The sequence below is a fragment of the Vidua macroura genome, chromosome 6 (assembly GCF_024509145.1).
Source record: "Vidua macroura isolate BioBank_ID:100142 chromosome 6, ASM2450914v1, whole genome shotgun sequence".
Taxonomy (NCBI): domain Eukaryota; kingdom Metazoa; phylum Chordata; class Aves; order Passeriformes; family Viduidae; genus Vidua; species Vidua macroura.
The window spans coordinates 44,668,984-44,696,983 of record NC_071576.1 but is presented as its reverse complement, the minus strand read 5'-3'; the positions used below and the strand labels follow the sequence as shown (position 1 = coordinate 44,696,983).

General features: G+C 38.1%; 1 protein-coding gene and 2 non-coding genes across 9 annotated transcripts; all 3 read right to left on the bottom strand.

The window, feature by feature from the left end:
• On the bottom strand, nucleotides 1-27,966 carry NAP1L4 (nucleosome assembly protein 1 like 4). Of its 7 annotated transcripts, none has more exons than XM_053981163.1 (16): nucleotides 27,804-27,966; nucleotides 26,044-26,083; nucleotides 23,920-23,951; nucleotides 22,853-22,914; nucleotides 21,275-21,374; nucleotides 20,214-20,355; nucleotides 19,985-20,071; nucleotides 18,354-18,473; nucleotides 17,702-17,773; nucleotides 13,898-14,037; nucleotides 11,825-11,970; nucleotides 9,996-10,018; nucleotides 9,259-9,378; nucleotides 8,958-8,987; nucleotides 7,663-7,719; nucleotides 1-1,276 (listed from the first exon to the last, which is right to left on the bottom strand). In XM_053981163.1, the coding sequence occupies exons 3-16, from the start codon at nucleotides 23,931-23,933 to the stop codon at nucleotides 1,238-1,240; spliced, it is 1,152 nt and encodes a 383-aa protein (XP_053837138.1). In that variant the 5' UTR covers nucleotides 23,934-23,951; nucleotides 26,044-26,083; nucleotides 27,804-27,966; the 3' UTR covers nucleotides 1-1,237. The 7 variants fall into 7 exon arrangements, 6 of the variants coding, with proteins under 6 accessions (XP_053837138.1, XP_053837142.1, XP_053837140.1 ...); XM_053981167.1 differs by lacking the exon at nucleotides 26,044-26,083 and adding an exon at nucleotides 6,491-6,528; XM_053981165.1 differs by lacking the exons at nucleotides 26,044-26,083; nucleotides 27,804-27,966 and adding exons at nucleotides 26,822-26,955; nucleotides 27,053-27,309.
• Nucleotides 16,365-16,485, bottom strand: LOC128809613 (small nucleolar RNA SNORA54). The gene has a single exon (XR_008437793.1). It is a non-coding gene; the product is annotated as a small nucleolar RNA SNORA54 (small nucleolar RNA).
• LOC128809614 (small nucleolar RNA SNORA54) lies at nucleotides 19,663-19,790 on the bottom strand. The gene has a single exon (XR_008437794.1). It is a non-coding gene; the product is annotated as a small nucleolar RNA SNORA54 (small nucleolar RNA).
• Nucleotides 27,967-28,000: the final 34 nt, after the last annotated feature.

The window sequence follows — 28,000 nt, the reverse complement described above, 5'->3', positions numbered from 1 at the left end:
TCATGTTTCACAACTTTAATAGAATATTCTATCTATTCTGTACAAATTGAAAACACCGTATTAAGTTACAAATGTGTAAGGTAAGGCTGGAGCACTCTACATGCCTGGTCACAGTGTTGATACAGCTGCTATTCAACTGCTGCCAGAGGTTGGTAATGGATGCTGAAACTAGAAACGTGTACTTTAAGTGCCACACAACAACAAAAGGTAGTTTTGCAGACTTCAGAACTTTAAATAAAACAAATTGTGGAATGGAATAATTTCAGTGTTGCAAGTAAGACACCCAAACTTCAGATTTATTGAAGTGACTCATTTTGATAGATTTCTGTATTCATAGTGAAACACTAAGACACTAAGCAATAAGACTACTGGAAACTGTCTGGCTCTTTGGCTGCAACCCACTTCCACCAACAGCAACAGTTTGGCCTTTGCATTTTGATCTTCATCTAGAAGAGCTGTCATTTTGATGCGAGTTTGTTTCTTCTGTCTAGACTACTACATTGAGACTACTTTGAATTACCTGTTTTACAAGTACCCATATTGTATGCAAAAGAGGAAGAAAAATTTTCAAGTATATTAAAAACTATTAAAAAGCACAAATTCTGTCAAAGTAGTTACAAACATGAATAAATAAATAGTAAGATGAACAACTAAATCTCAAATATGACACCCTCTTCAATGAAGTAAAATTACTTCAACTCAACTGGGTTGTACTGAGATAATAAATATGACATTGAAAGCTGCTCAAGCACTAGTTCAATTTGTAGGTTGCAAGAAACATTAAAAAAGGGGGGAGAGAACTAGCAAAAATGTCATATTGCTCTATCTGTTTCAGCTACCATACATGTAAATCCATTTACTTTAGCTTCTCAACACATTGCTATTCCACAATTTTCAATGTTGAGCAAGAAAATGGATAATCCTCACATGGTAGTCTGGACTATTTCCCTATGCATAGGGCAAAAGGCTCTAAAGGCCTACTGACATACTTAGCTACAGTGTACCAACGGCTGTAGAGTGTGCTTTATTTAAACCTCATATTTCCCAAATGCATTGAAGTTGCCACTGTACATGTTAAGCAATAAAGTTAGTGAAAATCATGCAATTTAAAACAAATTAATTTTAAGCATTGTTAATAAGATTGTGCTGCAGCGATAGAATATCCTGAACTGCAGGCCAGGTATCCAACTATTTATTACAAGTTGTTCAAATATCACTTCCAAGTGGTATTTCCTTATTATTGTTGTTTGCATTCAGCAGGTTGGCTGGACTCTTTCTGCATAAAGGGAAAAAGAGAAAATAAACAGTTAAAAATCAAATAGGCATAAAAGAAAACACTTCAACAAATACAGAGAAATTGGCTATGCAGTTCTGAATTAACTAGGTATCACTAGCATGTACAGAAATGCTACATGAAAACTACATCATAAAGGTCCAACAGAGTCACCATATTTATTGGGTTTCCCCTTCCCCCCAGCTGCTTGGTACCCCGCAATTTTTTATCTGTTTTTGTGCTGTTAACACTGCATCCTGTAGGCCAATGTTCACACAAACAAGAAAGCAAACCACCACCTACTCCCCTCAACAACAGGCTCTATTTGACTTCCAGCCCTATTAAGCTATTTTAACAATAAACTGCCACCTCCTCCAGCTCTGAGGAGGGAGCCAGGCAGGCTGCTTATTCTGCAGCATGTCCAAGTTTTTCCTTAGGAGCCTTGGTCTTTCTGCTAAGGTGATAAAAATGTAATTAATGTGTTGATTTCTTCTAGGTTCTGCATCACCAGCAGGTAACTATTCAACAATTTAACACTGGGCAAGAAGTCCATATGTTAATCTGAATATGTAAAAGAAGAAACACCTTCATTAGGTAGTTAAACAACTTCCCCTTTGGCAAAAGGAAGTGTATTTGGGAATGAGAACAAGTACTCAAACAGCTAAGAACATTAGATTTACACTGCACTTCTTGCTTTTTTTCCATTGTAAAACAGCATTCTTAGAAAGCAGGATAATTTATTCAGTGAATTTCCACTTTGCTTCTCCCCTTACCATTCTTAATATAGTTTATTATACACAAACAGCAGTCGCAGAAACCTGCTGCAGTCTAGTAAAGAAAAATACCGGTATGAAACACGACACCCTGAACCTCACTGATGCAAAGTAAAATGTTTTTTAGTTACTATCCTAAAGAAGAGGTCTCTGTGTTATAAAATATGTACCCATGCCAAGTTCAGTATACATCAGAAAAACCAAGAGTTAAGACAACTGAAGCATTTTGCCTCTAGTAAGGAAGAATAGGTGCAATTTGAACTTCCTTATCAAGAAGTTTTACCCCTGATAACCTGCACTAAACCCAGGCTGTTTCTCTGTTCCTCACCAAAACTGCTTTACAGTCAGAGTGATCACTATCATTCCCACTACAATTCAGCATTAGAGCCAAACGCACTGATGTGTCAGAGACCTTTCAGACTTCTTCCTTGTGGTATTCCTCACTCAGCACATCTGGCTAACTTTAACTTTGTTCTCTCTCATCTGCCTCAATTCCAAGTAACACCAATGTGAAATTACATTGCACTGACTGGGGAATAAATACAGGAAAAGGGGTATGTTTACACAAGCCACAAAACTAGTATTCTTGCTCTTAAATTAAAATTTAACTGCCACTGGAACTACATTGCATGCTACTCCTTTTTACTAAGGGTCAGGCAAAACCCAGCAGCATTTTTATCTAAAGTTTTCTGAAGGTTTCTTCTTTTGACTCCTTGAAATTTGAACCTGGCCAGAGTAATGTGCAGGCAGCATCACTTCCTCTCCTCTCTGCATTCTGGATAAGGGCCATGATAAAATAACAAACCTGCTATTTAAAATGTACTTTAAAAAAATCTTTCCATCTCCTTCCTTCCTAGTCACCTGTTATATTTAGATCAAGACACACCTGGGTTGACCACTGCAACCATTTCTGCCAAATTTTAATGATCAACCACACTTGTTATATTTTCTAATAAACTCCACTATCTTTTCCTTATTTCTGTAAACACTTAAATCATATTTACTGCATATAACTGTTTATCCTGTGAAAACTGAGTCACAGAGATCACAAAGTTATTTTTAAGGACCTTTCAGTGTTGATTACTGCTCTCAAAAAACAGTTTGAGGGGTTCCTGGATCTGAGTCAGTTGCTGGAGGATTTTGAGACAAATACTGCTATTTTTAGGTTACACTTGAGAATGTATCTGTGTTGGCCCTATATACAGAATGTTTAAGCAGGCCCTAAGGATCAAAGCAGTATTTCAGATCCAGACTCTAACACAATCCATGTTCTCCCACCACTTTAACACTCAGCACCGTGTACTGAGGAAGCCAGCATGTGAGCTCGATACTGCCTTCAGCTACCCTCAGCCTCATGCAAAGCATCTCACAGCCTAATCCCAGAGGACACTAGCACAAAGAGACCACAATTCCCTTCCAGTTACAGCTGCTCCAGCAGGCACATGCACACTGAAACTCATCTCTGGGCTTTGCTGGCTCCTGTAAGATCCAGGCCCAGACTCCAAGCTGTGTGACGGAGAGCGGACACCCACACTCCCTCAGGCTAGGCTTTAAAGCCTGAGCCTGGTCTTCCTGCAGAGCCCAGACTTGGTGACACTGGGTCAGCCAACCACTACCACTGATCTGCCTTAGCCCCTGTACTGTTTATCACCCCATCCATGATATCTTAGAAAGGAAGTGAAGTGCATTGGCCAGGCAATAACGACCAGAGACACTTGAACTTGCAAAGATAAGGAGGAATTGCATCTCTTTTAAAAATAAATTTAGCAGTAAACACACATACTCAAGATTGCTACCAGGGCTATAGAAACAAGAATTCTTCTGGTTGTAAACAGATTCTTTACAGTAACCATAGGCAGACTTAAGTTCATCTTAAAATTGGTCAGATTTAAAAATTTTTAATTTATATTTATTTTTTATTTAAAGTATTTCATATTCACTTATTCTGTTGAAGGAGTTAAAACTGCTCCGAGCCTTTAATTTCATTTTGAGATACTGTTGCAATGGATACCAACAAGCTGAGTGATAGTCACACCTATTTTTTCTCTTTTGCTAACAAAGATCAATATATATAGCTTTTTGTTACTGTCATTCACTTATTGCATCATTTTCTCAGAATTAAAAATTGCACCTAAAATTTGCAGGAACATAGAGCTAAAACAAAGAAGAAAGCAGGTCTGAGGTAATACTGCTTTCATGACTTTCCTACAAACCCCACTGTGTCTGCCCATCCAGTCAAACTGGTGTCCTAGAGGATGGGGACATAAGCCCGAAGTTTCCATGCCATTTATTTCAGAAATTTTGTTTTTCAAAAAGACATCCTAAAGGAAACACTGAATTTCTGTCAGTGTTCAGTGTTTAAACACTGATTCAAAGAGCAATCAAGTCTTTATCTCCTCACTTTTCCAATTCACTTTTTGGGAAGCTTTCCATTTGCTAAAGTGGCCATGCAGGAACAGGCCTATCAACAAGATCTCATCTGACTCCCCATGATCTCTGCTGCCAACAACAGTATCAAGGCAGGCAGCAGGCACTAAATCCGATGTCCTTTCCAGTGGAGAAGGTAGAAAGTCTTTCTGAAACATCTTCAATGGAATAGTCCAATTATGGGACCTAAAGCAGAATCTTATCTTTATTTCCTATTCTACGTTACTGAAGATGTAAAAGCAAGAATAACAGAATGTAAACCCAGAGCTAGCTGGAGTTAAGCAAGCAACCCTAACCCAAACTGCCTGCCTCCACAACAGGTTCTGGAAATTAATCTGCTGCTGACAGAAAAATGAATCTGCTGCCACTGTAACCCAGAAGACAAAGGATCTTGAAGCCCATGCAGTCTCTTACCTACAGAGCAGCTCTTTTGCTCATGATTCAAACCAGTACTCTGCATTACCCTGTCAGCTACTTCTCAATTCAAGCACAGCCTCAGCAAGGTGAAATAAAGGCAACTAAAGGAATGGGACATGCAAGCACACAGAAAAATGGACTAGACAAAACCAGCTACATTATCCAGTTTTGTAACATCTTCTGAAGACACTTTCAATCATCTGACTGCTCAGTCTTCCAAAGCCACAACTTATACATGGTACAAGTGCTTTGTGTAAGAGATGATAATGATCTGGTTGTATCTGAACAACTCAAATGTACTTAAAACTCACAGGAAGGAAGGAGGAAAAGTTTACAAAGCAGAAAGTGTTGACATGCAGCAAATATACTACAACAATAAAGGAGGAGGTAATATGGAAACAAATGAAAAGAAGAAACTGGATTTGAAAGGAAAACAGACCAATTATTTTTGTGTACATGGAAAACTATTCTAGATAAGAAAAGCAGAGGGTGGGAACTGGAAGGCAAAGAAAGGCAAGGAACAGGGGAAAAAGAGGACCAGAAAATGGTACAAGCAGGAGAAAGAATGGAAAACAGGACAGGACCGGGATATCAGTGTCAAAAAACGAAATAAAATAATTACAAGTTGACTTGAAAAACTGGAGCTAGTAGCTAACAATTTTAACTGTAGGGAGGGAACACAGCTGTGCCACAGACTGCAGCAGGACAACAGAGAAGCTACTGTGACAAACAGATGTTCTACTACTGCAGGTGAACCACCAGTGCACATATGCTGAGGCACCAAAAACCCACACAGAAGCACAGCTTCATTTTGAGTTTAACAAAGGCAAGGAAGGGCATTATCTATGCACAGGGAGCAAGCTGGAAGGATTATAGCTTCTTCTAAATAATTAAAATAAAAAGAAACAAGCCTAAAATACAGGGGGGGAAGAAGTATGGAGGCTGTCGCAGGCATTGTTCTCTTCGAGGAATGGGATGAAAAGTGAAAGATGACAGGATGCAACAGAAGGAACTTTCTTTCTTCTTTTAAATAAAGAGACCAATGAGCAGAAGAACAATGCCTGTGCAGAATCATGAGAGATCAAGAAAAGGCTTCTAAGAGTGACTGCCTGCCTTTGTCAGGCAGCATAAATAAGATGCTGGAAAAGGCATACTAAGTAAGCTGATGACTTAGAAAAGTTTAGGAAGACCAGAGAAGATATTTAAGAAATAATTTGCAAGTGCATTAGAAACAGTAAAGAGATGCAAAATCAAACCAGAAACAAGGAAAAATAGTCGGACAAGTCTCAGTATCTTTTATCATGTATATATGAAATACAGTTTGATTGCTACAAAGGCAAAGCAGGAAGTGTGCCAGGAAGGCAGAGTCATTCTGAAAAATCCACTTTAATTACATGATTTAAAGGCACTCATCCCTATACCCATTTAGTTCTATTTTTTACTAATAAAGCCTAAACTCTGAAGTCACCATTCCCCCATTTCTTTTCCCCATACAAGGGAAAAAAAACAAAACAAAACAGAAAACCCTAGAAAACAAACCACATTGCATGACTACAAATGGGACTCTTGGAAGTTAGGTATGAATGGAATTCCACCTTACCTAGAAATGTATGAATGAATAACAGACTTATATTACACCTAAATGGGAAAAAATTGAAAGGAACTGTCAGCATGGATGAAAAGTGAAATGTACAAAATAATACAGAAGGCAACAACCATAACCTTCCAAGATAACGTCAGCTTTTTTTCCCTACAGAATACCAAATCCTCTAGAAGGATACTTCACACAAACATACGTTGATGTAGAACTAATATTGTTTCTCAGCTATCCAACTTTTTCCCATTACAGGTACATCACTGCATCCGAATCCTACAGAACAGAGTCAGAATACTGATTTTTGCCAATCTAACCCTGTTTGATTGATCTTTGTACAAGACAGACTTTCTTTAGTATACAGAATTTCTCATTAAAGAAAAACAAACTTGACTTTTGATAGTGACAAAAACCATTTACTAATGATATGATGATGTATAAAACTATACCAGAAGAGTGACATGTCAAGCTGCTGTTAAGACTTTTATCCAAACATCAAGCAGTTTTGCATGCCTTTCACTTTTTAATCTGTCTTTATAAAATTTTTAAAGCTGATGTTTTTTAAGAACTACATGAACACAAGTCTATCATCACTGTCCCAGCCTCACAAAATAGAAGCATTTACCATGACTGAAGAACTGAAAAATACCTATCAGAAGGAACACTAACCCTCAAGGCTGAATTTTAAGCCAGATATCATAAAGTTTAAAATTCAAAGTTGAGGACTGACATTTTTTGATTTCTAACCAAGTACAGGTAGAGTCTAACCTGCAGCCATCAGGAAAATGATAAAGAACAATTCTAAGGAAAATAACATAAACAAACAAGCTAGTTGAGATTTGTCAGACTACTTCTAGCTTGAAGGCCAGCCAAAGAACATCTGAAATGACCTTTCTGAAAGAAAACTGTATCAGCATTACACAGGGACGCCATTAAGAAGCAAAGGCACAGACTGGAAATTATCTTAGTGCATGTTGGAAGCAAAAACCTGCATTTTCTCAACTGATGGAAACATTAACTTCTCTTTGAATAGCAATTTGAGTGCTGAAGATAGTAAAAACATTGCAGTCAGAAGCTAGGGTGGTTTTTTGATTGATCTTTTCACAAACTATCATACCCTTAACTACACTGCTCATGATTATAGCCTGTGTTATGACTAAGCACACAAAAGTCCTTACCTTTGGATCAGTCTCTGCATCTTCCTCCTCTTCTCCCTCCTCTTCCCCCTCCAACTCCTATGACAAAATAGAGATAAACTAACAGAAATTAAAATAGGTTAAAATTGCAACATTTTGTAATGGACAAAAAGCAAACTAGCAAATTAAATTATCACTGTATTGCAGAGTGTTTCAGATGTCAGCATTTGGCTGATTTAAAAGAATTCAGCATCTTACAAGTTTTAAATACAAAATCTTTAAAACATGATATAAAGGTCTCAGTATGGCTTAAGGCAACCTCCCTATGAATGCTGCTGCTGCAGTCTCACAGCAATTTTTAAACTTCTAACTAACAAATTATTTGGAATTTTAGTTCTTGTATTAGGTATATATGTCTGATTTTGTTTTTTAGTTCAGTCTCCCTCCAAAGAGTCTGTTTATTTAGATTACTGTAGACAGGCTATGCATTCCTGTGCAGAATTTTTGCACTGTTTTACACACAGCTACATCCAAGTGGTAACATCTGGCACTGGAAACCAATTTAAAATGCACATACACACTTCTATCAATACCCAGCTTAAAAAATAAAAATATTAAAATGTTTAGTCACTCAACAGCCTAAGCACAGAGGAAAAAAAAAGACTGCATGCTGAAGACTGCCAGCTCACATCAGATCAGCTTGATAACCTCTGATGTACTCTGCTATGCTGAAGCTCATAACAATCAGGGATGTACCTTTGACAAATTAGCAAGAACAGCAGAGTAAAAGCAGTAAAGCAAAAAATGTAAAGGATATTAGTTCATTTAAGTGTGGTAACATTTAGTGGTTTTCTGCAAAGCCTTTCATAGTGTGTTTGTGTTCACACAACATTACTGCACATAGACCAGAGCCAGCCTAAATTATTTATGCTGAGCAGTTGCACACTTCCCCTTTTTCGCACTGCATTTGGTAAGACCCAGTCTTTAAGCTTATGACAACTAAAAGCTGACAGCTGAATTCCACTACCACCTAAGGAACAGATATTTACCATGCAGCACCCTAGAAAAAAAAAGCTTGCCTTTAATTTTTGACTCATGTCAGAAAATAGCTTTCAAAATACTAGATAAAAAAATGGATATATACTCCTGCAGAAAGTACTTTTATGAAAAGGAAAAATCAGGCACAGTTTTGCAAGTCATGAATGCTGAACTCTTGGAAAGAAGTACCATGAACAAGAGCATTTATGAACAACTGTTTTCTGCTCTGTATAGAATTATTCTTGGCACTGGAATTGAATAGGTAATCAGTAATCTATTAAAAATAGTGTGCATCTCACCTCCTCTTCACCTTCTTCATCTTCTTCAAACTGAAAAACAAACCCAAGGTTTAATTAGCTCTGCTAGTATTTGCATAAAAACTTCTGCAGTAATAGATGTAGCATATTCAAACACTGTAACTGAAACTAAGCCCCTTCCAGAAGCTGATTAACAACTCAGAACAAGTTGAATGACCCTTTCCTATTCCCAAGTAGTTTTTGTTATTCTCATGTAATTAATATTTCACTCTAGTCTAATCAGAAAAGGAGAAGAATGTTTCTATGTGCTGGCTAATAAACAAAATGCTAATTGCATACATACATTATCATCATCCTCTATAGCTTCCCCAGTGAAGTACAGCACAGCACGAGGGACTATCCTTTCACGGAAGAAGTGTCCAATTTCAAAATCTGCTGCTAAAGTGAACTCTGAGTCTTCATCCTGTAAGACAAGTCAGTTTGAGTTTTTTACTGCAAATGTGATGTGATACACAGAAGCAGATGAAAATATTTCAAAGTAACAGGTTTGGGAAAACATAACACTGTCATCACCCACCTTCAGGCCACAGGTACTTTCAGTATACTTAACTTTTTAACAATAAAATCTAAATCTAGATCTGCAGAATTGAGATTTTCTGTACAAGCTTCCTACACACAGGTTAGTGTCCTGCCGAGGCACCTTTTATTAAAAAGCTCATAGAGACTTGGCTGGCTCTGGCATCTGATGTTGCAGAACTATTCAGAATGCTCCATGACTGATTTTTCAAGTCAGGTACCAGCCACACAGTACTGCTCAGTGGGCAGGGAAAATAATGACCTTCCCAACAGTGACCACTGGAGATGTCTTGGATCAGCGAGTCGTGTAACAGTGAACTGTCAATGGATTACTTGAAGAAGTTGATAGTATCTTTCACTTTATCAAGGTGAAGCCCAGCTTTGTCAAAAGCAAAAATAACAATAAAAATACACAGTACTTAACAAAAGAACCCTATAGTCACTATACAGTGACTTGGCAAAAAGGATGTGGCAAAGAGCAATACTGCTGTTTTAAAAACTTACCAGCGACTCTCCATCACCAGATACTGCAAAAAGAAAAGACAACAAATTTAAGAAATGCCTGTATATTCTCACCAACCTCAATATTCAAGATGCCAAAACACAGTATAAAGACCTTCTCATAGCAGAAAACATTGAGGTTATAAAGGCTTCACAAGGTAGCTATTAAAACTATGGCAATTCAGATTAGTATTAAAAGTTAAACCTACAGAAATCATAAGAATTTCATGTGTTGTAGTTAAAGCTGCCATAAGGATGTCAAAGATTTTTGCACAGGAAATACTCTTTCTACAAGGATGGGTTCAGAGGACATGCGGATCAACATATTTGGTTTCTCTATTAATGCTGTAATTATAGTAACTTCATTTGGCTGGAGCACTACAAATCACCTCCCTCCCTCAAAACAACTGGAACTAAAAAGATTAACATTTTGACATGAATTTGCAAAGCATTGTTGAGAAGAGGCCCAGTACTGCAACCAGCATGGAACAGGGTGGGTGTTTGTTTAAAGAAAAAAACAACTGACAAAAAAAACCAAAATAACAAATCAATGCAAAAAACCCCAACACAAATCAAAATGTATTTCCCTTCTCTACACTACCATGTAATCTACTGAAAGTGTAATTTGGCTCAGTTCTCAAGTTGAAAATGCAAGTATCCACTGCCAGCAGATGTCAGTGTCTTCTCTTATACAGCTAATCCCAAAGTGTACCCTTTGAGTATTTAAAAGAACAACATAAAACCAACAGGAGACAAATCTCCATCCTTTCCTCAAAGCAGCAACAAAAATTAAAGGACATTTCTGTACCAACCACTCCCAACTTTAGAAATACATACCCCATGTTTCTTATCCCACATACATGGGCATTTGCAGTAGTAATTAGGAGGGACAGGTAGTTCATAATAGCCCACAACAGAATTAAGAACCATTTTGTTCAGTACACCTCTGGAATCACAGAACAGTTTGGGCAGGGAGGGACCTTAAAGATCATTAAGTTTCAACCCCTCCACCCTGGGCAGGGCCACCTTTCACAAGACCAGGTTGTTGAAAATCCCATCCAGTCTGGCCTTGAACACTTCCAAGAATGCCCAGAGAAGTTATGGATGCCTCAAACTGTTCCAGTGTCTCACCACTTTCACAGTCAAGAAATATCTTCCTAATATCTAACCTAAACCCGCCCTTTTTTGGCCTAAAGCCATTCCCCTTGGCCTGTCACTACATGCCCTTCCAAAAAGTCCCTCTCTGCCTTTCTTGTAGGACCCCTTTACTCCACAAAATAAACTACTTCCCTCATCTATGTTCACAGAAGAGGACAATGAAAGATGGACCAAGAAAAAAAATAATGGTTTTGGAATCCATCTAAATTGTTTAAAATGTGAGTACACATCTAACATTAGACTAGGAAAATGAGAAAATTATGTAGAGTATCAGGGATCACTAATTAATCCCAGAAGAAATGACAAAGTTCTGTCACTTGACACAGAGGTTTCAATGAAACCGCTATGAAGTAACTTGACCAACAATGAAACACCGTTCTTTTGCATGTTAGAAACAAACTGATGCATGGAGCCATCCTGTGGTAAAACATGAGAGTCTACAAGAGACTCTTTCCATACTACAAATCCTGTTTACACTGCACACCTATTGGTCAAATTCTACAGAATAACAACAGAACAAAAACATCTGTTTGGATGGGCAAGAGTTTGCAATCTTCCTCTAGTAAGCACTTTACAATGCAACAGCATAAACAGTTTGAATGTTTAAGTCACATAAACGCAAATATATATAAACATATTTTAAGGATCCTAAGTTCTTAAACTTCCAAACTTACCCTTTATTGGGCTGAAGAAGTTAAAAAATGAATCATTAGGTACTTGTTTAGTAATTGTCCGAACTGTGCCTCGGCCCTTGTGTTTCTGTTTCTTCTTGATTGTTTTAACTGTAACATTTTTTCCTTTCTTCCAGTCAATGGTACACCTAGAGACAGCACGTGAGAAATGGCATTTTAACGCAAGGCACCAGGGAAAAGAAGGAACTGGGCAGCAGAGCAGCAACATCAAGGCCAAGATAGCTTATCACTCTCTAGATAAAGCTGCTTGACAAGATATGAAGTGGATCATAGTTCTAGACATGATGTGTATGTTGGTTAGGTCAAATACTTCCCTAAATGAAAATGCTATACACGTTTGTTTTGGCAGGGTAATCACTGCCCTCACTCTACCTGTAATTCAATACCTCTGGCCCAAGAATTGGACTGCTGCAACCAAGGACAGGATTAAGCTATTCCAGAAAAAAATCTCACCAGTCAGACCGTTAGAAAACAATACATTACATCCTTTAACTACAGGTCAAGGCAGTGTCCATTTACCCTAAAAATGCATGTCCAAAGAGTGACCAGGGAGAGGGGTGTTTGAGCTGTCCAAAGAGCAGTGCTCAGATCAACCTGGCAGCCAAGCACATCAAGCTGAAAAGAGACTAATTTTCAGTTCCATTCTGCTGCTGTACAAACTGACACTCAATGAAAAGTCTCCTTCCATTCAAACAAGTTTTACCCAAAGCTGCACATAGCAAAGAGTGAAGGGCAAACACAGCTAATTCTCATATAATGGAAGTAATAGTGTCACAGTAACCCTTAAATGCCTCAAAAATACCTTGTCCTATAGACAGATGGCCAAAGTCACCAGTTTTATACTTAACTTGTATAACAAGCCACAGACATATTTTCCTGCTCTACTTGTACCATATCTAACACCTCCCTCAGGAAACATCAACTGAAATCAAAGTTTTGATAAATCAGTAATCCAAGAAAGCATTCCTTTATAATACTTAAACAGAAAATATTTTGCTGTAATGAACTCAAGTTTTCTTCAAAACTGAGTAGTCTGTTACTTAGGTACAACTTTCACTAAACATCCAAGAAGACATTTTGTCTCACTGCAGGGCTGGATTCAAAAGCCAACATGTAGCACTAAAAGTCAAGAGGTTTTGAGGTTGTCAGCATGCCTTCACAAAACCAAATATTTGGCATGTCTTAAATGTGAGTTAGAAAACCCCAAAAACCAAACTACTAAAACTCATCCTCGAAAGGGTAGGAAAAAACCTAAAAACCAAATAATCACCAACAGAAAAGAATACTTAGATGCTAAGAAAAATAGGGTACACAAGCCATTTTTCATTTGCATCAGATCTGCTCTGGTACTGGAATTTGGTTATAGAGCAGAGATCACGGATAGGAACAGAAAGGGTTAGCTTAGCTAGAACGATTCTTTTACCCCCATGAAACTCTAACGTGGTTCAACTCAACAGACTTTCAGAACAGACATGAGAATTCAACATCCACAGCTGTTTTCTGAACAAGTATTGCAAACACAATAAAAATAAAATTTTAAATTTTGCTGCATTAGCCACAGCTGCCAGGATCAAACTGTACAGCCTTTATGTTCCAGCCTCACAACAGGCTGAAAGAACACATGATAAACATGACCTATTCCTGCCTGATAATAATAATCCAATTCCTGCTGGAATAAAAATTGCTGAGAAGATGACAAGAATCCAAGAGAGTCCAAGGCTACTTATCAGACTGAGGAGGAGGGTAGTCTGTGAGAGGTAATGATAAAAACAATTCACCCAGTTATCTGGAAACAAAAGGTTTGTCACCTCAATTAGAGAACTATTATATTTGAAAGGTGTTCAATTTAAAATGTACACAATGTTAAAATATATCTCCATCTATGTATCTGTTATTTCTGAATGCTGAAACTAACATAATCATCATCCCTACAAACATTCCCATTTTTGAAGTCAGTAATAATTTTATCTTTACTAATCATTATCATGGTAAGCAAAAAAAAAAAAAAAAGGCATTTTTACTTCAGAAGCTTTTTTGAATTTCAGTTTTCCTTACCCCTCACAATCAACTATTTCAGGTCCTTCAAATGAAAAGGGATCTGTCTTGTCTGGCTCCGACTTCATCTTGTATGTTTTTGTCAGGACTGAATTAGAAAAGTAGTCATTGGGCCCAAAGTGGAACTCTAATGAGAAAGACTGGAAGAAATTTTATGTTACCACTAACTTTCATCTATGAAACAGTGTGTCAACATAATTATCATTAAACTCTGAAAATACATGAAAAAAATTACAATTTGATGGCAAACATATTTCAAACTACAGCAGAAGCAGAAAATGATGAATGTCAAAGAATTTCAAATGTGCAAGAAGCTACAACAACCTTGACTTAGATTCAAATTATGAACAGCTAATTAGTACATTTCATTCACCTTCACATATAGAACTGCTGTCTTGAAAGCAACCTTAGAAGTATTTTGAGAAAAGTCTTGATTGCATTTCCTATGGAAGCCTCTCATCATCCTTACAGTAGGGATGAAGTTATTATTCTGAAGTCATTTTAACATTGTAACAACACCATGTGGTTCTATTGCTCCCCCAAGTCTGATCAATATAATGATCTTAAGAGAGTGAAATCACAGTTAAAGCATAATTTAGATTGCAGAAGTCTATTTAAATAGCACGGTCTCCCAGGAATCAGAGGGGCTTTTTCCATTTGATAATAGAAAATCCTGCAAAGGAACACTGATTTCATAAACTGAGTCCTACAACCAACATGTCTCAACAGCTTACAGCCTGAAGCAGGTGTTTTTGGTTATGTTTGAACCTCCTCTGGCACCCAAAAATTGTTTGCAGAGATTCAGTTTCTTACATGGAGAACAAAAGGCTCCAGTTACAGAAAACCACAGCATCCATGATGCATCAAATTTCAGGTCTGTAAAGGTTTCAAAACTGCCTGCACAATACTCACTTTGTACTCAGGATCAACTATGAACGTTTTAAACTACACTAAAACTCAAGCTGATTTGGAAAGTGGAAACAATAAATAATAAAGGTTTTTGGCAGCATAGATTTAGTGACTTGAAGGGGAAAAAAGTCAGCAGGTCAGTTCACACAACAAAAGGACTGAAAGCCAAAGCCTCCAATACCACTGCCAGCCACAGCATGTGTAACAGTTACCTTAAATATCTGATTTACTCTGCCAGTAATATGTATTACAAATTAGCCCTAATCTGCGTACAAAACAATTATGTAACTGCCAAAAGACTGGCCCTGAATATACTTCCCCAGGCATTCTTCAGACTCAGGCCAGAAAACTGTTACCACCAAGTTTGCCTTGTCATCCTTTTTCACAAGGCTATTCACACATGGACAAGATAAATAACTCAGGACAACAGCCTGCTCATCACAGATATTTATCCCTCACTCATCTTCCACAGGCCCCTAATCTTCCTAAGACTTTCACATGACTCATACCTGCTAAGAGAGTGGTCGAGTATTGAAGACCAATGGCAACAGCAGCCTTCCCAACCCCCGTGCTCCCTGTTTAAGGACAGGAAGCCACTGGGACCCAACAGTACACTCGAATATCTGTGTTGATTTCACATTGGCTATTTCAGCTTTACTTCCCTTTAAAGCAATTCAATGGTTTGGAGGCTCTCTTTAGCTAAGGCTAATCTCTCTCTGGCAAACATGCTCAGGGGAAGAGTTACAAACTTAGCTTATCCACCAGCAATGACGAACACTCATACCCAAATAATCCAATAAACCATCACTGGGGCTATAAATAACCAACCAGTGGCACTACTTAGCATGGAGAATCACAAGGCAAGACAAAAATATCTGGACATGCTGCATTTCAGCATCTCAGTGTATACCTGCTAATTAGGAGACAAGAAGCTCCAAGCTCCACATAATATTTGAAGTGTTGTAATAACCTTTCCAATACTCTTTATTTGAACATCTCTGGGTTTTTTTTTTATCAAATAAGTGCTCATGAAATTAAAAAAAAAGAAAATTGTCTTTTTTTAAGCTCTTAAGTTATACCTAGATGCATCATCGAGGTCTGAATATGCTAAGGATCCTGATGTGCAAATAAACATGTAAATAGAAATTATAAAATATAAGTTTATCCATATGGTTATAAATAAGTAAAAGTAAATAGCAATGGAGTCACTTTCGCTTCATGCAGATAGAAGTTTCTATGTGCGGGCCATAACAAACAGGACTTTGAAGCACTTTAATTGCAATCAGGTAAATCCACTTTTGGAGTGCCATAACTACATTTAATTGTTTTGGGTCAACAGTAAATCAGAAAAATCACGTATTTCTTTAGCAGCAAAACCTAATCCCCAGCAGAATTAGTGTATCTATGACACACTGGTTATGTGAAGTTCATACAGTACAAAGCTACCACTGCTGCACCAATCTTCAATAAAGAATTGCAGATTTTGTTGAAAGGCACAAAATTTTGTTGTCACACACAGCTGCAGAACAGGTTTCACTCAAGCAGTTAGGAACACATCCTTTGTCTCCAAATACAGAAGGGACATGGAGTTTGTCAACCTTCCATTACTGGATTTAATGTAGCACTGGAATGGAACCTATTTGCAGAAAAATGCTGTCAAAAGGTTATGAACAGTGCAAGACCAGATATGTCCAGTGTTTAAAAGAGTTCTTCAGCTTAAGGTACTATAAAACAAAGCTGAATGAGAACACAAAAATTATGTACGCAAGAAAAAACCTATTCCCATCTCATCCAAATGCCACTGAATAGATATGCTTCAAGACAAAACAGCCAACTTCTTAGAATATCTTTTTGTGCTCATACAATTATTTTCTTCATAAAAGTCATATCCTCTCCCTAAGCCTTGCAATCTTTAGAAACTTAATTCTCAGTTTTTCTCTGCTATACCACTTTCTTGCCAATTATCAGCCTGAGGTTTTTAGTACTAGTAGAATAAAGACAATAAGGAATAAAAAACAGAACCCAAAAGAACCCCAAAACAACTTGCTATTAACCATTAAATGCTATTCTGAGAAAGTCCTCCCATCTTTCTTATGTGAATCTTCAATGATGGTTGTCTTGCATTTATCAGGATATCAGGCATTATCAAAAGACCATTGCTCCATAAGGCAAAACAAAAAATACCAAATATAAGAAAAAAGCCAGAATGACAAAATTTAAAGAAAGTATGTGTAGACTCAAATTCCATCCTTCTCCCTGCCTCCCCTTCAAAAGGAGTTCAAGGAATAAGTATAGTCTGCATAAATTGAATAAGCAGCAGAGCAACTTCTTTTCAACAAACACAGTATCCATTTCTGTACATCAAAGTTAAACAAGAAAAAATTTCCAAAATTAAAAAAAACATGAAGTAGTACTTTAAAAAATACTCATGAGGTACACTTTAAAAACACTAATATATTTTCTGTTTTTTTCAACAGGCACAGTATCTATAATCATTGTCTTTGATTAGTATTACTAAGTCACATCTCTTTTGATGTAATATTTGATACACAGAATTTTTCCCACAATTAATTTTCAAATTAAAAGCAGCCATGCAATTGTATCACTAAGAGCAGCTACACTTGAATTTGAGAAAGAAAGCATCAACTAGACAGATCTCAGACAGAATTTTAATCTAGAAACTACAGTAATGTCAGAGCTGTGCAGGCTAAGAATGAAAGAGCAAAGAGTCAGGAAAGCTGAAGATAAATCTTTCATAGGCAAAGCATGAAAATAATAGCTTAAAAAGAAACCTCTCCCACAAACAACAATAGCCAAAGAGTGCTGAATTATTTTTTGGAATGCTGCTCACTTCATTACTACAATCTTTGTGAGAAACAAGCAGAGAAAACTCACCATAGGCTGTCCTGGTTCAGAAAACTTAACTTTAATATCCTGCAGATGTTTCAAGATAGGTTCATCATATTCCTAAGCAGAAAAAAGTAAAATTCGATTCAGCAGGCAATATTTAGAAAAACAGTCTCTCGTTAAGAAAGAACCAAACCTTTTAACTAATTCAACAATTTCAGCTAAAGTAAAGATCTGGATCTAAATTTTTTAATCATAGTTGCAAATTTTGTGTGCCAAACTCTCAGTCATTTTAGGCCTCATCTTCAGTAAACAAAGCTGCTAGGATGTATTACTGAAGATACAGTAACTTCATTCAGGGTATTTATTACCAGTGAGATTCAGAAGACTACACACTCCAGGGAATTCTTCTTTAACAGCATTAAAAGCCACTAATACAAGTCCAGGCATAACTACCTAAGCTATTTAACATGAAATCAAACAATCCACAGGTGTTCTTATAACCTTGCAAAAATAATCCTTTATGGATTAAACTAAAAATGCTTGTCCATAATTTCAAGCATCTTCAGGGATTCCAAAGACTCAAAAGGAGTCTCACTCCAAAGGATTGACTCACATTCCACAAGGATTGACTATTAATAGGAAAAGCAGCAACTCATTTAACACAACAGAAGGTGTTCATTTCAGAGTAAAGACTTACTTGTACTAATTCACTTAGCATATCTACATTCCTAAAGATAGTAAACCAGAAATCTGGAATTCCTTTGACATTTGTCTCTTCTGCTTTTTCATCTATTACCACTGCATTTTTCAGGTCTCCCTGGGAAAGAAATACAGAAACAGCTGAGAAATTAAATTGTGACTTCTTAGTATATTTAATAAACAGAGACAGAAGTACAAAACAATTGCAATCTCTGAAGATGTGTTTAAGGAACATTTAAAATTTACTTTTTCTATTCCTCTGCAAATGAAGAGATACAAGGTTTATTTACCCAACTGAACATATACACAATTCAGATTTACCTTCAACTCATTTGAAATTCTTCTATATGAATACTAAATAGACCAAGTGTCTGCTTCAGTGAATTGACAAACAGAAATAGTTAAAACACTTTCTATCTTTGTAGAAAAAGAAAAAATATACATGCATTTCTATTTTTCTATTAATCTCATTTCTGTAGCTCCATAAGCCACCTACAGCGTTTCATGTAAAAATTTAAAATTTAACTTTGCACTCTGAAATGCTGTTTTAGCTTCCCCATTTTGCAGAATACTTGCAAAGCTGTTTTTTACTGGTATTTTTAATGGTTATGCTGTGTCTCATTATTACTATTTTGGGAAACAAGATGCCTTCCACATAACTGATGTCAAATGTTATAAAAAAGAAGGAAGTAATTTCTCAATCCTAAACAACCCTGAAGTTCAGTCTGAATTAGCTGCACCGTTCCTTTTACACCACTAGATAGCAGCAGATATTTAAAATGTTTCCGGCAATTGCTTGGGTTATGACAAAAGCTGCAATTTATTTCCCATCTAGACACGTTTCTGATTTTATTGTGTGGAATATGGCCTATTAATCCTGCATGTACACAGAGCCTAAGGAACGTTTTTTGCTCATGCACATGAAGCACTGTGTCATGCTAAGTCTCAGGAGATCAGTATAAACAAAGAGAACAATTCACTTTGAATACAGAACAGCATCCAAAAAAAAAAAAAAAACTAGAAGAAATCAGGCTAAGGAAAAAATGCAAAGAAAACCTGACAGAATAGCAAACAGAGTTTTCTAAGTAGGTCGCTTTTCTGAGACAAAGCCTGAGCACACATCTCCAAAAATGATGCTGGGAAAGTAATAGGCAACCCACAGACTATATTATGTCTCCTAAATCTAGACAGCTCCTACTCAATAGACAAGTAGGAATCCACCAGCCAAGCAGACATTTTATTAGCTCGATTCTGTTTTATGACTGTGTGACAAGTGTCTCACCTGTATTTATGAAAATGAAAGCTAATCATGTCCCCCAGAATAATGGAGACAGGCAGAGAATCAACCAGTCCTTTATTATCTTAGGGTTTCATGTAGCACTGGAATGGAACCCATTAGCAGGAAGGTACTGTTAACAGGTTACGAACAGTGCCAACAAAGGCAACTCAATTCCCCCAAGTCACAAATTTGAAAAAAAGGCTAAACTAATGGTGTAGAACCTTTCACTGGCCATAACAGTGTATTCATCACATGAACACATGACTGTCACTGTCCTTTCAATGGCAAGAACGAGAATTTATCTCTGACAATCCAATACATCCATAGTAGATGACCCAGCTTATACTCACAGCCAGTTTTTCTTCATCCTCATTTTCACTGTGCCATTCTGACTCTGCATCTGTGGGTTCAGCTTCCCCATTAATAAACTCTCTTCTCTGTGTTAAAAACAACAAAAATGTAACTGAAGATGTAAGATTATATATATGCAACCAGAAATAACATAAGAAATAAAGAAATTAAAATATAAATAAGAATATAAATAAAAGAAATAAAAAATTATATACATAATTTTCCTACCTTATCAAAAAGAGGTTGATAGAGTGTTGCGTATTTTCTCTCCAAGTCATGTACTTCTTCATAGAATTTAGCTTCTATATGGGCACATTTCACCTGGAGCTTTTTCAAGGCATCAATTCTTCTTATCACTGCTTTTGGAAAACTAAAAATCAAAATTATTTAAAGTTAAAAGTTAGTTGCCTCAGCCTTATTTACTGAGAAATAGGTTGCTTATAACTACATGCAATTTTTAAATAAAACGCTTATGTCTAACATACATGTTTCTCCAAAACCTATTTCAAAAAGTTGAAAGAATCCTCTCCTACCCAAGTTGTTCTCAAAGGTGTTATCTTCTGTTCCATTCCCTGGGGCCACTACCCTCCCCGTGTAGTTCAGAGATCTGAAATTAATACCTTTGTTTACACCTAAAATTTGAGACTAGATTTGTGTTGATCCATCTGTGAAAATTAAGAACTGTGCATTCTACAGGAGAAAGCTTTGATTCATGGGTCATACTCGTAAAGCACACACTGCCTGTCTGCACTTTAAATTATTAAACATTTAGAGAGTCATGTAAAAAGATTTCTTTATAGAACTTATGTTTTTTCTAAAAAGAGGTCTACAACCAGCTATTCTCAGTCAATAAATAAAAGCGTAAGTATTCACTAAAGGCAGCATTTAAATCTACTTTACAGTCAATATAAAACTAAGCTTCAAACTAGGGATATACAGGTCCTGAACTTTCCATTACATGCAGGACAGCAATCTTATAGAAATCATCAGTCAATATAGCACACACCCTGTCAGAATAAGGGTCACAGAGGAAATAAAGGAGGGGAGGGGAGTTATTTTTATCCAAAACAAGAAATGGCCACAGTAAATATTGAACGGGACAAAATGTTGTGTGCAAATTTGCATGAGATAACACTTCACTCTTCTTCCTGAAGACATTATGAATCACAGGTTAAGTAAACCATTTTTCTTAGTGAATCATTTATTCTCATTTTCTACCTTAATTGCACAGTAATAATATTCTATTATGCCTTCAGTTTTTCGAGAATTTTATCATGTCCGGTACTTACGTTTCAATGTAACTTGAAGGAGTAAGTGATGTGTTGTCAAGATGTTCCTGAAGAGCTGCCAGGACCTGTGGATTTTGCATCACTTGGTCTGCAAGCTTTTCTATGAAGACAGAAAACTCCTTTTAAAAAAATTTGCATAGATTTATAGGGCTTTTGTCATACTGTGTCTTACAGCAGTCACAGTAAGAATACTGAATATTTTCACACCTCAAATAACAGTGCTGTTATTTGAGGTGTGAAAATAGTGAGTATTTTCATACTAACACAAACAATTACTTCAGGACCAAATTTCAGGAATATAAAGATGGATAATGATAGAGAAAACACTCTTCTCTTTGCAAATCTATCAGTTGCTTTTATAAGCAAGTAGTACATTGACAACATAGGCAAATTTCCTGTTTTCCCTTTATGTAAGAAAGTACAAAACAGAAGTTTCTCTATTCTTCCATATTAACTGTACCTTAAAAGCCGCATACAAATTTTCAGGAGAACCATTCAATTATACTTCCAAGACATCTGTTTTCCTGTGTGACTCCTGAAAAAACCCTTCCAACTCTGTGTACTGTACAATAAACAGTATAGCACTGTGACCTTGACAACTACTAATTTTTTACCTCAAGATGATTTTACAATATGTAAAGATTCCTCAGCCATGACAACACTTCCCAGAAGACTACTTTTACAGGAGATCAGATCTAAAATGCTTCTGGTTAGGTGTTAAAAACCCTTACTAATAACCATGCACAGTGTCACGGTGTGACGACTTTAGCTTTTCACATCTTTCCATTCTTTCTCAGTGCTCTTTTCCCCAGACATTAAAACCCCAATAAATTGCACAGCACACACTAACATGGTGAAGCTATTATATGCTTGTGTTTGTGTGTTGCTTTGTTTTCCTTATTTATTTGGGATTTTGTTGTTGTTTTTTTCTCAAAGCAGCTTGACTTTAAGAACTATTAAATGGTGTCTACCAGTTCTCACGTGATTTCCAATTGCCAGTCAAAAAGGATTACTTAAAAAAAGAAAAATAGTAATGAGGGAGACCTAAAGAACATTCAGTGACCCCATAAATGAAACATATTTTGCTGTAACTTACAAATATGAGTGTTTGGAGAAATAATGGAACTGTAGCTTTTCTGCACACCGAAGCATTAATTTGAAAAACACTACTCAGCAGTTAACTGTAGGCCTTCCTAATGGAGAATAAAAACTTCCAAGACACATTCTGAAGATGCACTTTCTGAGAAACAAGACAGTAAAAAACTAGCATACAAACAGAACTGCTCATTTTTATAATTATGCTGACAAAGAACACGTGTTGTTACAAGCCAGTCTTTACAGGCCTTATTGCAAGGGTCTAGAGGGTCATTTCAGGCAATGGTAAAGCATCACAGTCACAGCACACAAAAATACAGCCTTCACTCTGCTTTTGGCTGCAATAAACATGGAAAACATCAGAAAGTGAACAGTTAGTCTAAAAAAATATTGTTCTGCTTTCAGCTGTGAACACATCTTCAGTTTTGACTGAAAAGGCTTGTTACACTTCTGTAACATCACCTACTACTATGTATTTCATACCTTTTTTATTGCTTGCATTATTAGCAGCCTCCAGAGAATCTGAAGCAGTATCTTCTGTTTTACTAAAAGAATTCCAAGGGTAACATTAAAATAGCATCACATTACACAAATGTCAGCATTTAAGAACTTTGGTTTACTACAGACATGTTTTATAGACAAGTATGCCAATAAAAGACATATTTATGTCTTCAAGCTTGTGAAAACTAAAAAGAAACAGACCAACCTCAAAACAAAACATAACAAACCAAAAACCTTTGATGGATAAATTCATCTCATTAGGTGAATGGCTGTCCATTCACGTGTGTGATTCAGTCTGTGAATCACGTGGCCATTCACTCTGCACAGGAAAATGTTATTACTCACAGATGAAAATATGAAACACTTTTAGTGTAAGTGATGAAGAAAAACATGAGAAAGGATGCAGGTATGAAATGAAGATGAACAAGAGATAAAAGCTCTGTTTTCAACTTCTCTAACAAGCTGTTTTGATAATCAAGAAACATTCACTGCTATTCTAAAAGAGATGTCCCTGGCCTCCTGCTGCAACATCTTCCATCTCACTTCCTGTGCTGGAGGAGAGGGCCCAGCATGAGTCAACTGCCAGCCAGTATTCCCTGTACTCCCTGCCAGTTTAGAGGTCACAAAACGCACACTGGATATTGCTGAAATTAACCCTAACTCACACACAAAACCAGAAGAGATATCACATATGCAAAAGGGTATTATCAGGTACAGGACAGACCACCTTATCCAGCACTGCAAGACTCAGAGGAGCAGCAGCACATGAGGATCTGCAGCAGTTCCGTAGAACTACTGTACGTTCAGAAAATACTACATAAACTAAAGGTGCCTTTTGCATACTTAAATTACACAGATTAGAGGAACACTGAGGCTCTTCAGTTTTTTAGAGCATTTAGAAAAATACTACCATTTTATTCTTATCCAAGTCTGGTAATCCATGCTTCACAGGTTAAAAAAAAACCAATAAAAACCTCTCCAGCAGAAAACCAGATATACACTTGGCTCTAACTACCTTGATTTAATTTCAGGAAAACAGCCCAACATACCTGTTATCTGCCATCTGTGCGCCTGTATCCACCTGCAAGTTGAAAAGTAGTATTTAAAAATACTTGAACAGTAATTTGTTTACCTCAACCCAAGATGAAAATAGAACAGGTCATTGTTTAAAACCTCAATAAAAATTAACAGCTACTGTTTTTTTCTATGAAATTCATCATGCATAATCCTTCCTAGTAAACTAAATAGCTACCACAATACCCAACTCAAAATGAAACTTGCTCAGTTTCTGAAGTCTGTCAGGTGGTTTAACCCTCCTAGAACTTAGTTTTTCTGTTAAATACTACAGATACTAGTGAATTTCTACCCAATCATGGGTCTTCAGTCTGAAGGTAAGTGCCACAGTTTCCTAGATTAGCTCAACATTCTATCAAAAAAAAAAAAAATCCAAAGAGGAAGACATAAATGTATTATTTATTATTTTCTAATTCCTTGACAGCATCATAGTAAATAATGATTTTTTAATCTTTGCATATATAGCATACTTGAGCAAAAAACAATGAAAGTTCAAATGAATTAATTACAATAACTTCCATATCACTTTTTTCTTTTATCACCCAAGCAGAAAAACATATTTCACATGTCTGTCTAATCAGGGTTATTTTTGTGAGTAGCTGCTTCTGCTGCTCTACAATATCCATAAAACTGCTGCTAGATAAAAAGAACACAGAAGAGAAGAAAATTATTTATCAAGAGAAGGGGTTTTGACAGTAGCTAGGAAGACAGAATCCCCTGTATAAAGATTTGCTCCTTATTTATCAGGAGTCAGAAAATGAAGAGGAAAGAGAGAAGTTGAAATCTTGTCATTGACAATGATTGGAACCAAGTTTAGCACAGCTACTCCAGCTACCAGTATCTAAATAAGCTCTCCTAAGAAACCAGAGGGAGCCAAATTGTCTTACTTATTCTGCTGTTCTTTCTTTTCTGGGTTGAAATAGCCAAGCCTGCACATGTATTTCAGTTACAGAGACTGGGAGTTTTTACCCCCATTTTAAAAAGCTTATTACAAATTCCAGTAATCACTACCTGCCATAGAGAAGCACAGGTGGTTTTCCACTACCAAGCTTTCACTAAAACAGACGTTGGTCTGTTAGTCAAATTCAGAACAAAAAGTAGCTTCAATCATCCAGAGCGGACAGGTCTGATTTGTCCAGCTCTGTGAAGGCCAAACAGGCTGATCTCAGGCCCAGCTTCCAACAGAGGGCTACCAAAGAAGAACGTAAGTGCTAATGCCAACTTGAGCGGCAGCCCAGAGATTGTACGCACTCTTCCATCTGGAAAATGCTCAATCCTGCTCTCAGCTGCAAAAGCAACACTTGCACAACCATTTCAAATAGAGTTGAAAAGCTTTGTTAGTTTTCAACAGTACTAACAGTGTACTTCAGATTATTTCACAGGAAGTTGTTCACATCTCCCATATAAGCCTAGAAGCCCACCCTACAGGTTAAGCCCAGGAACAAAATAAAGGAGCTTCTGGCAGAGTAGGTGCTCCTCCAGGTCAGGCAGATTTACTTCCAAATTCTTCCTCTTGCCTTAAACATAACAACAGAAAGTGGCAATGCCAGCAACCACCTGCTAGAGCAAAGCATATTTTTACAATCTCACTGCTGAAGAACTAAAGGAGCATAAACGAATATTTCCTTCCACAGCAACAGAAGTCAGGGGAAAAAAAGATACAATTCAAAAGGTAAAACAGAGCAAATTTACCTAATATCAGAGTTCAGCCAACAAGTTATATGATGCCAGTCACTATTAGAGGAGGCAACAGTAGGCCACTAAAAATGCAGACTGGCAGTACTTAAAAATTACCCTCCAAGAATTGTGGCTTCCAGTCTCGGCCCAGCAGCCAAGCTAATGGAACAGACTCTACTCCACATGAAAATTCTTCTGCTCTGCTGTTTGTGCTGTATTTCCTGCAGGGAACTACTTCTCAAAGGAAGATCCTCATGTGTGTTTGGAAAACATGGAATAATGTTTGAATAGCAGATGAATTCATCTTCACTGGAACAGACATGAACTGGGCATGTTCTGACAAAAGCCACTCACCAAGCAACAAGCAAGAATGAAAAAAGAAAAAAAGGAAAAAGACACCATTCCCTGGTGCAAATACGTACTTCAGGTCTTGTTTCACCCCTAGAGTTGTGCCTTTGGCAACTGGAAAGTAAAAATAAGTATATGAATAAATAATTAGATACAGCTTTCTTAGAAGAGAGCTTGTGATTCCCAGTTTCATTCCCAGCTGCCTTGCACTGACTTCACTGCCATAGAGCCACCAACAAAACTGCTTGGCACAAGCTGGTGAGGGCAATGGAGGGGAGGGAAAGGTAATTTTAGAGATTGAGCTCAGCACACACCAGTTGAAAGAAAGCAGTAGCAAAGTACTGAGCCCTCATGGCCATTGTCTTCACTACTTTCCAAACAACTTTACAGGCAATGAAGACATGAAAAAACAACCAGAACCCAAGGAAATAACACGAGAAGGAGTCATTATTGCTGCCATCACCATTAAGAGGCCAAATTAGCGCCTCATTTCTCCTGGGCAGTTCCCAGTTTCCGAATGACTCAGGCAGATGAAGCTTTGTGGATGGGGGACATCAGATCAAGCCCCTGTCCTACAAGGCAGGCTACAGCTGCAACTTGTCTGGCACAAATGTCACACGCCATCAATCCCTTGAAGCTGCAGGAAACTGTAAACTCAATGCACACCACGACAGGAAGAGTTCCTTCCAAGGACAATATGCTGAAGGACACAAATTCAAGGGAAAAATCTATACACTGGCAAGATGTACTCGTAAATAAAAGTGTACACGGAATAAATCTTATCTGCCTTGCACAAACTTTCCAAGCATAACTGAAGGACAAAACAGGAAACTGAAGGGCTCCTGAACTCACAGGAAGACTCCTGCCCACAGCTGTTAAGTGTTTTCCGTAGCTACAGCAAATCAAAAGAGAAAGTTACAACTTCAGTTTCAGAGGCACTGAGATGTAACCCCGCGGGAAGCCACAAACAAACAGTTGGATACTTTCTGTAAGGATAATAAGAAGGGATCATAAAAAATTATTTGAGGAAGAAACTCATTAACCTGTTCCACAAGCCCCGGATATCAGCAATACTTAGCTCACCTCCGAAGTTTTGTAAAAGGAACACTATTTTCTTTAGAGATGACCTCATAAAAATGTTCCTAGTAATTCCGGTTTCATCTGTTAATTCCCACACTCGTGTCCCTACGTTTATATTTGAAAGCCTCGTGAGCAGATACAACAGGAAGAGAATCTGACAAATCCTACGGGTACCGGTATTGCGTGTAGTAAACAATCGCAGCATTAAAGAAAATTTCAAACAGGCCCTCAGCTGGGAGGCAAGGAACCCGAAATGCAAAACCGAGCCCCCCGAACCGACCGCCGTGCTGCGAGAACACAACACCGTGACTGAGATCAGGCGAAAGCATGGCACCCCAGCCAAGCAGCAAAGGCCACGACTCAACCCAAGTACGGCGGCGCGAGAGCGCCGGGGGCGGCGCTCACCACGAGCAGCTCCCCCCTCTCCCGCTCCCCCGGGAGGGCGGAGACAGGGCGGGCACGCTGCCAGACAGCGCGGCCATACACGCGGCCGGAACCCCTGCGTTCCCAGCCGCCAGGCACGGACCACCGCGCGACCCGTTCCGTGGGCCCGAACTTCTAGAACCGCCCTTGCAATGGAACCGCGGCAGGCCGGGCGCAAAACCCTCCGCGCGCGGCGGGCTGCCGTGCTCCGCCCCTGAGCGGGCGCAGAGAAAATCCCCGGTCCCGCGCCGCGGTGGCGGCGCCCGGCTCGGCCCGTCCGCTGTCTCCGCCGGGTGGCCGGGGCGCAGGGCCCGGGGCCGCCTGCCCTCACCTGCCCGCGCCCCTCACGCCGCAGAGGCCGCAGCGCCGCCGGGCTCCTCGCAGCCTATTCTCGCTCGGGCAGCGCCGCCGCTAACAAACATGCGTCTCATTGGCCGCGGCGCGGGCCCCTCCCTCAGCAAGGGCGCCGCCGATTGGCCCCGGCGGCGCCGCGGCCGCCACGCCGCACGCGGGCCATGTTGACTGTTC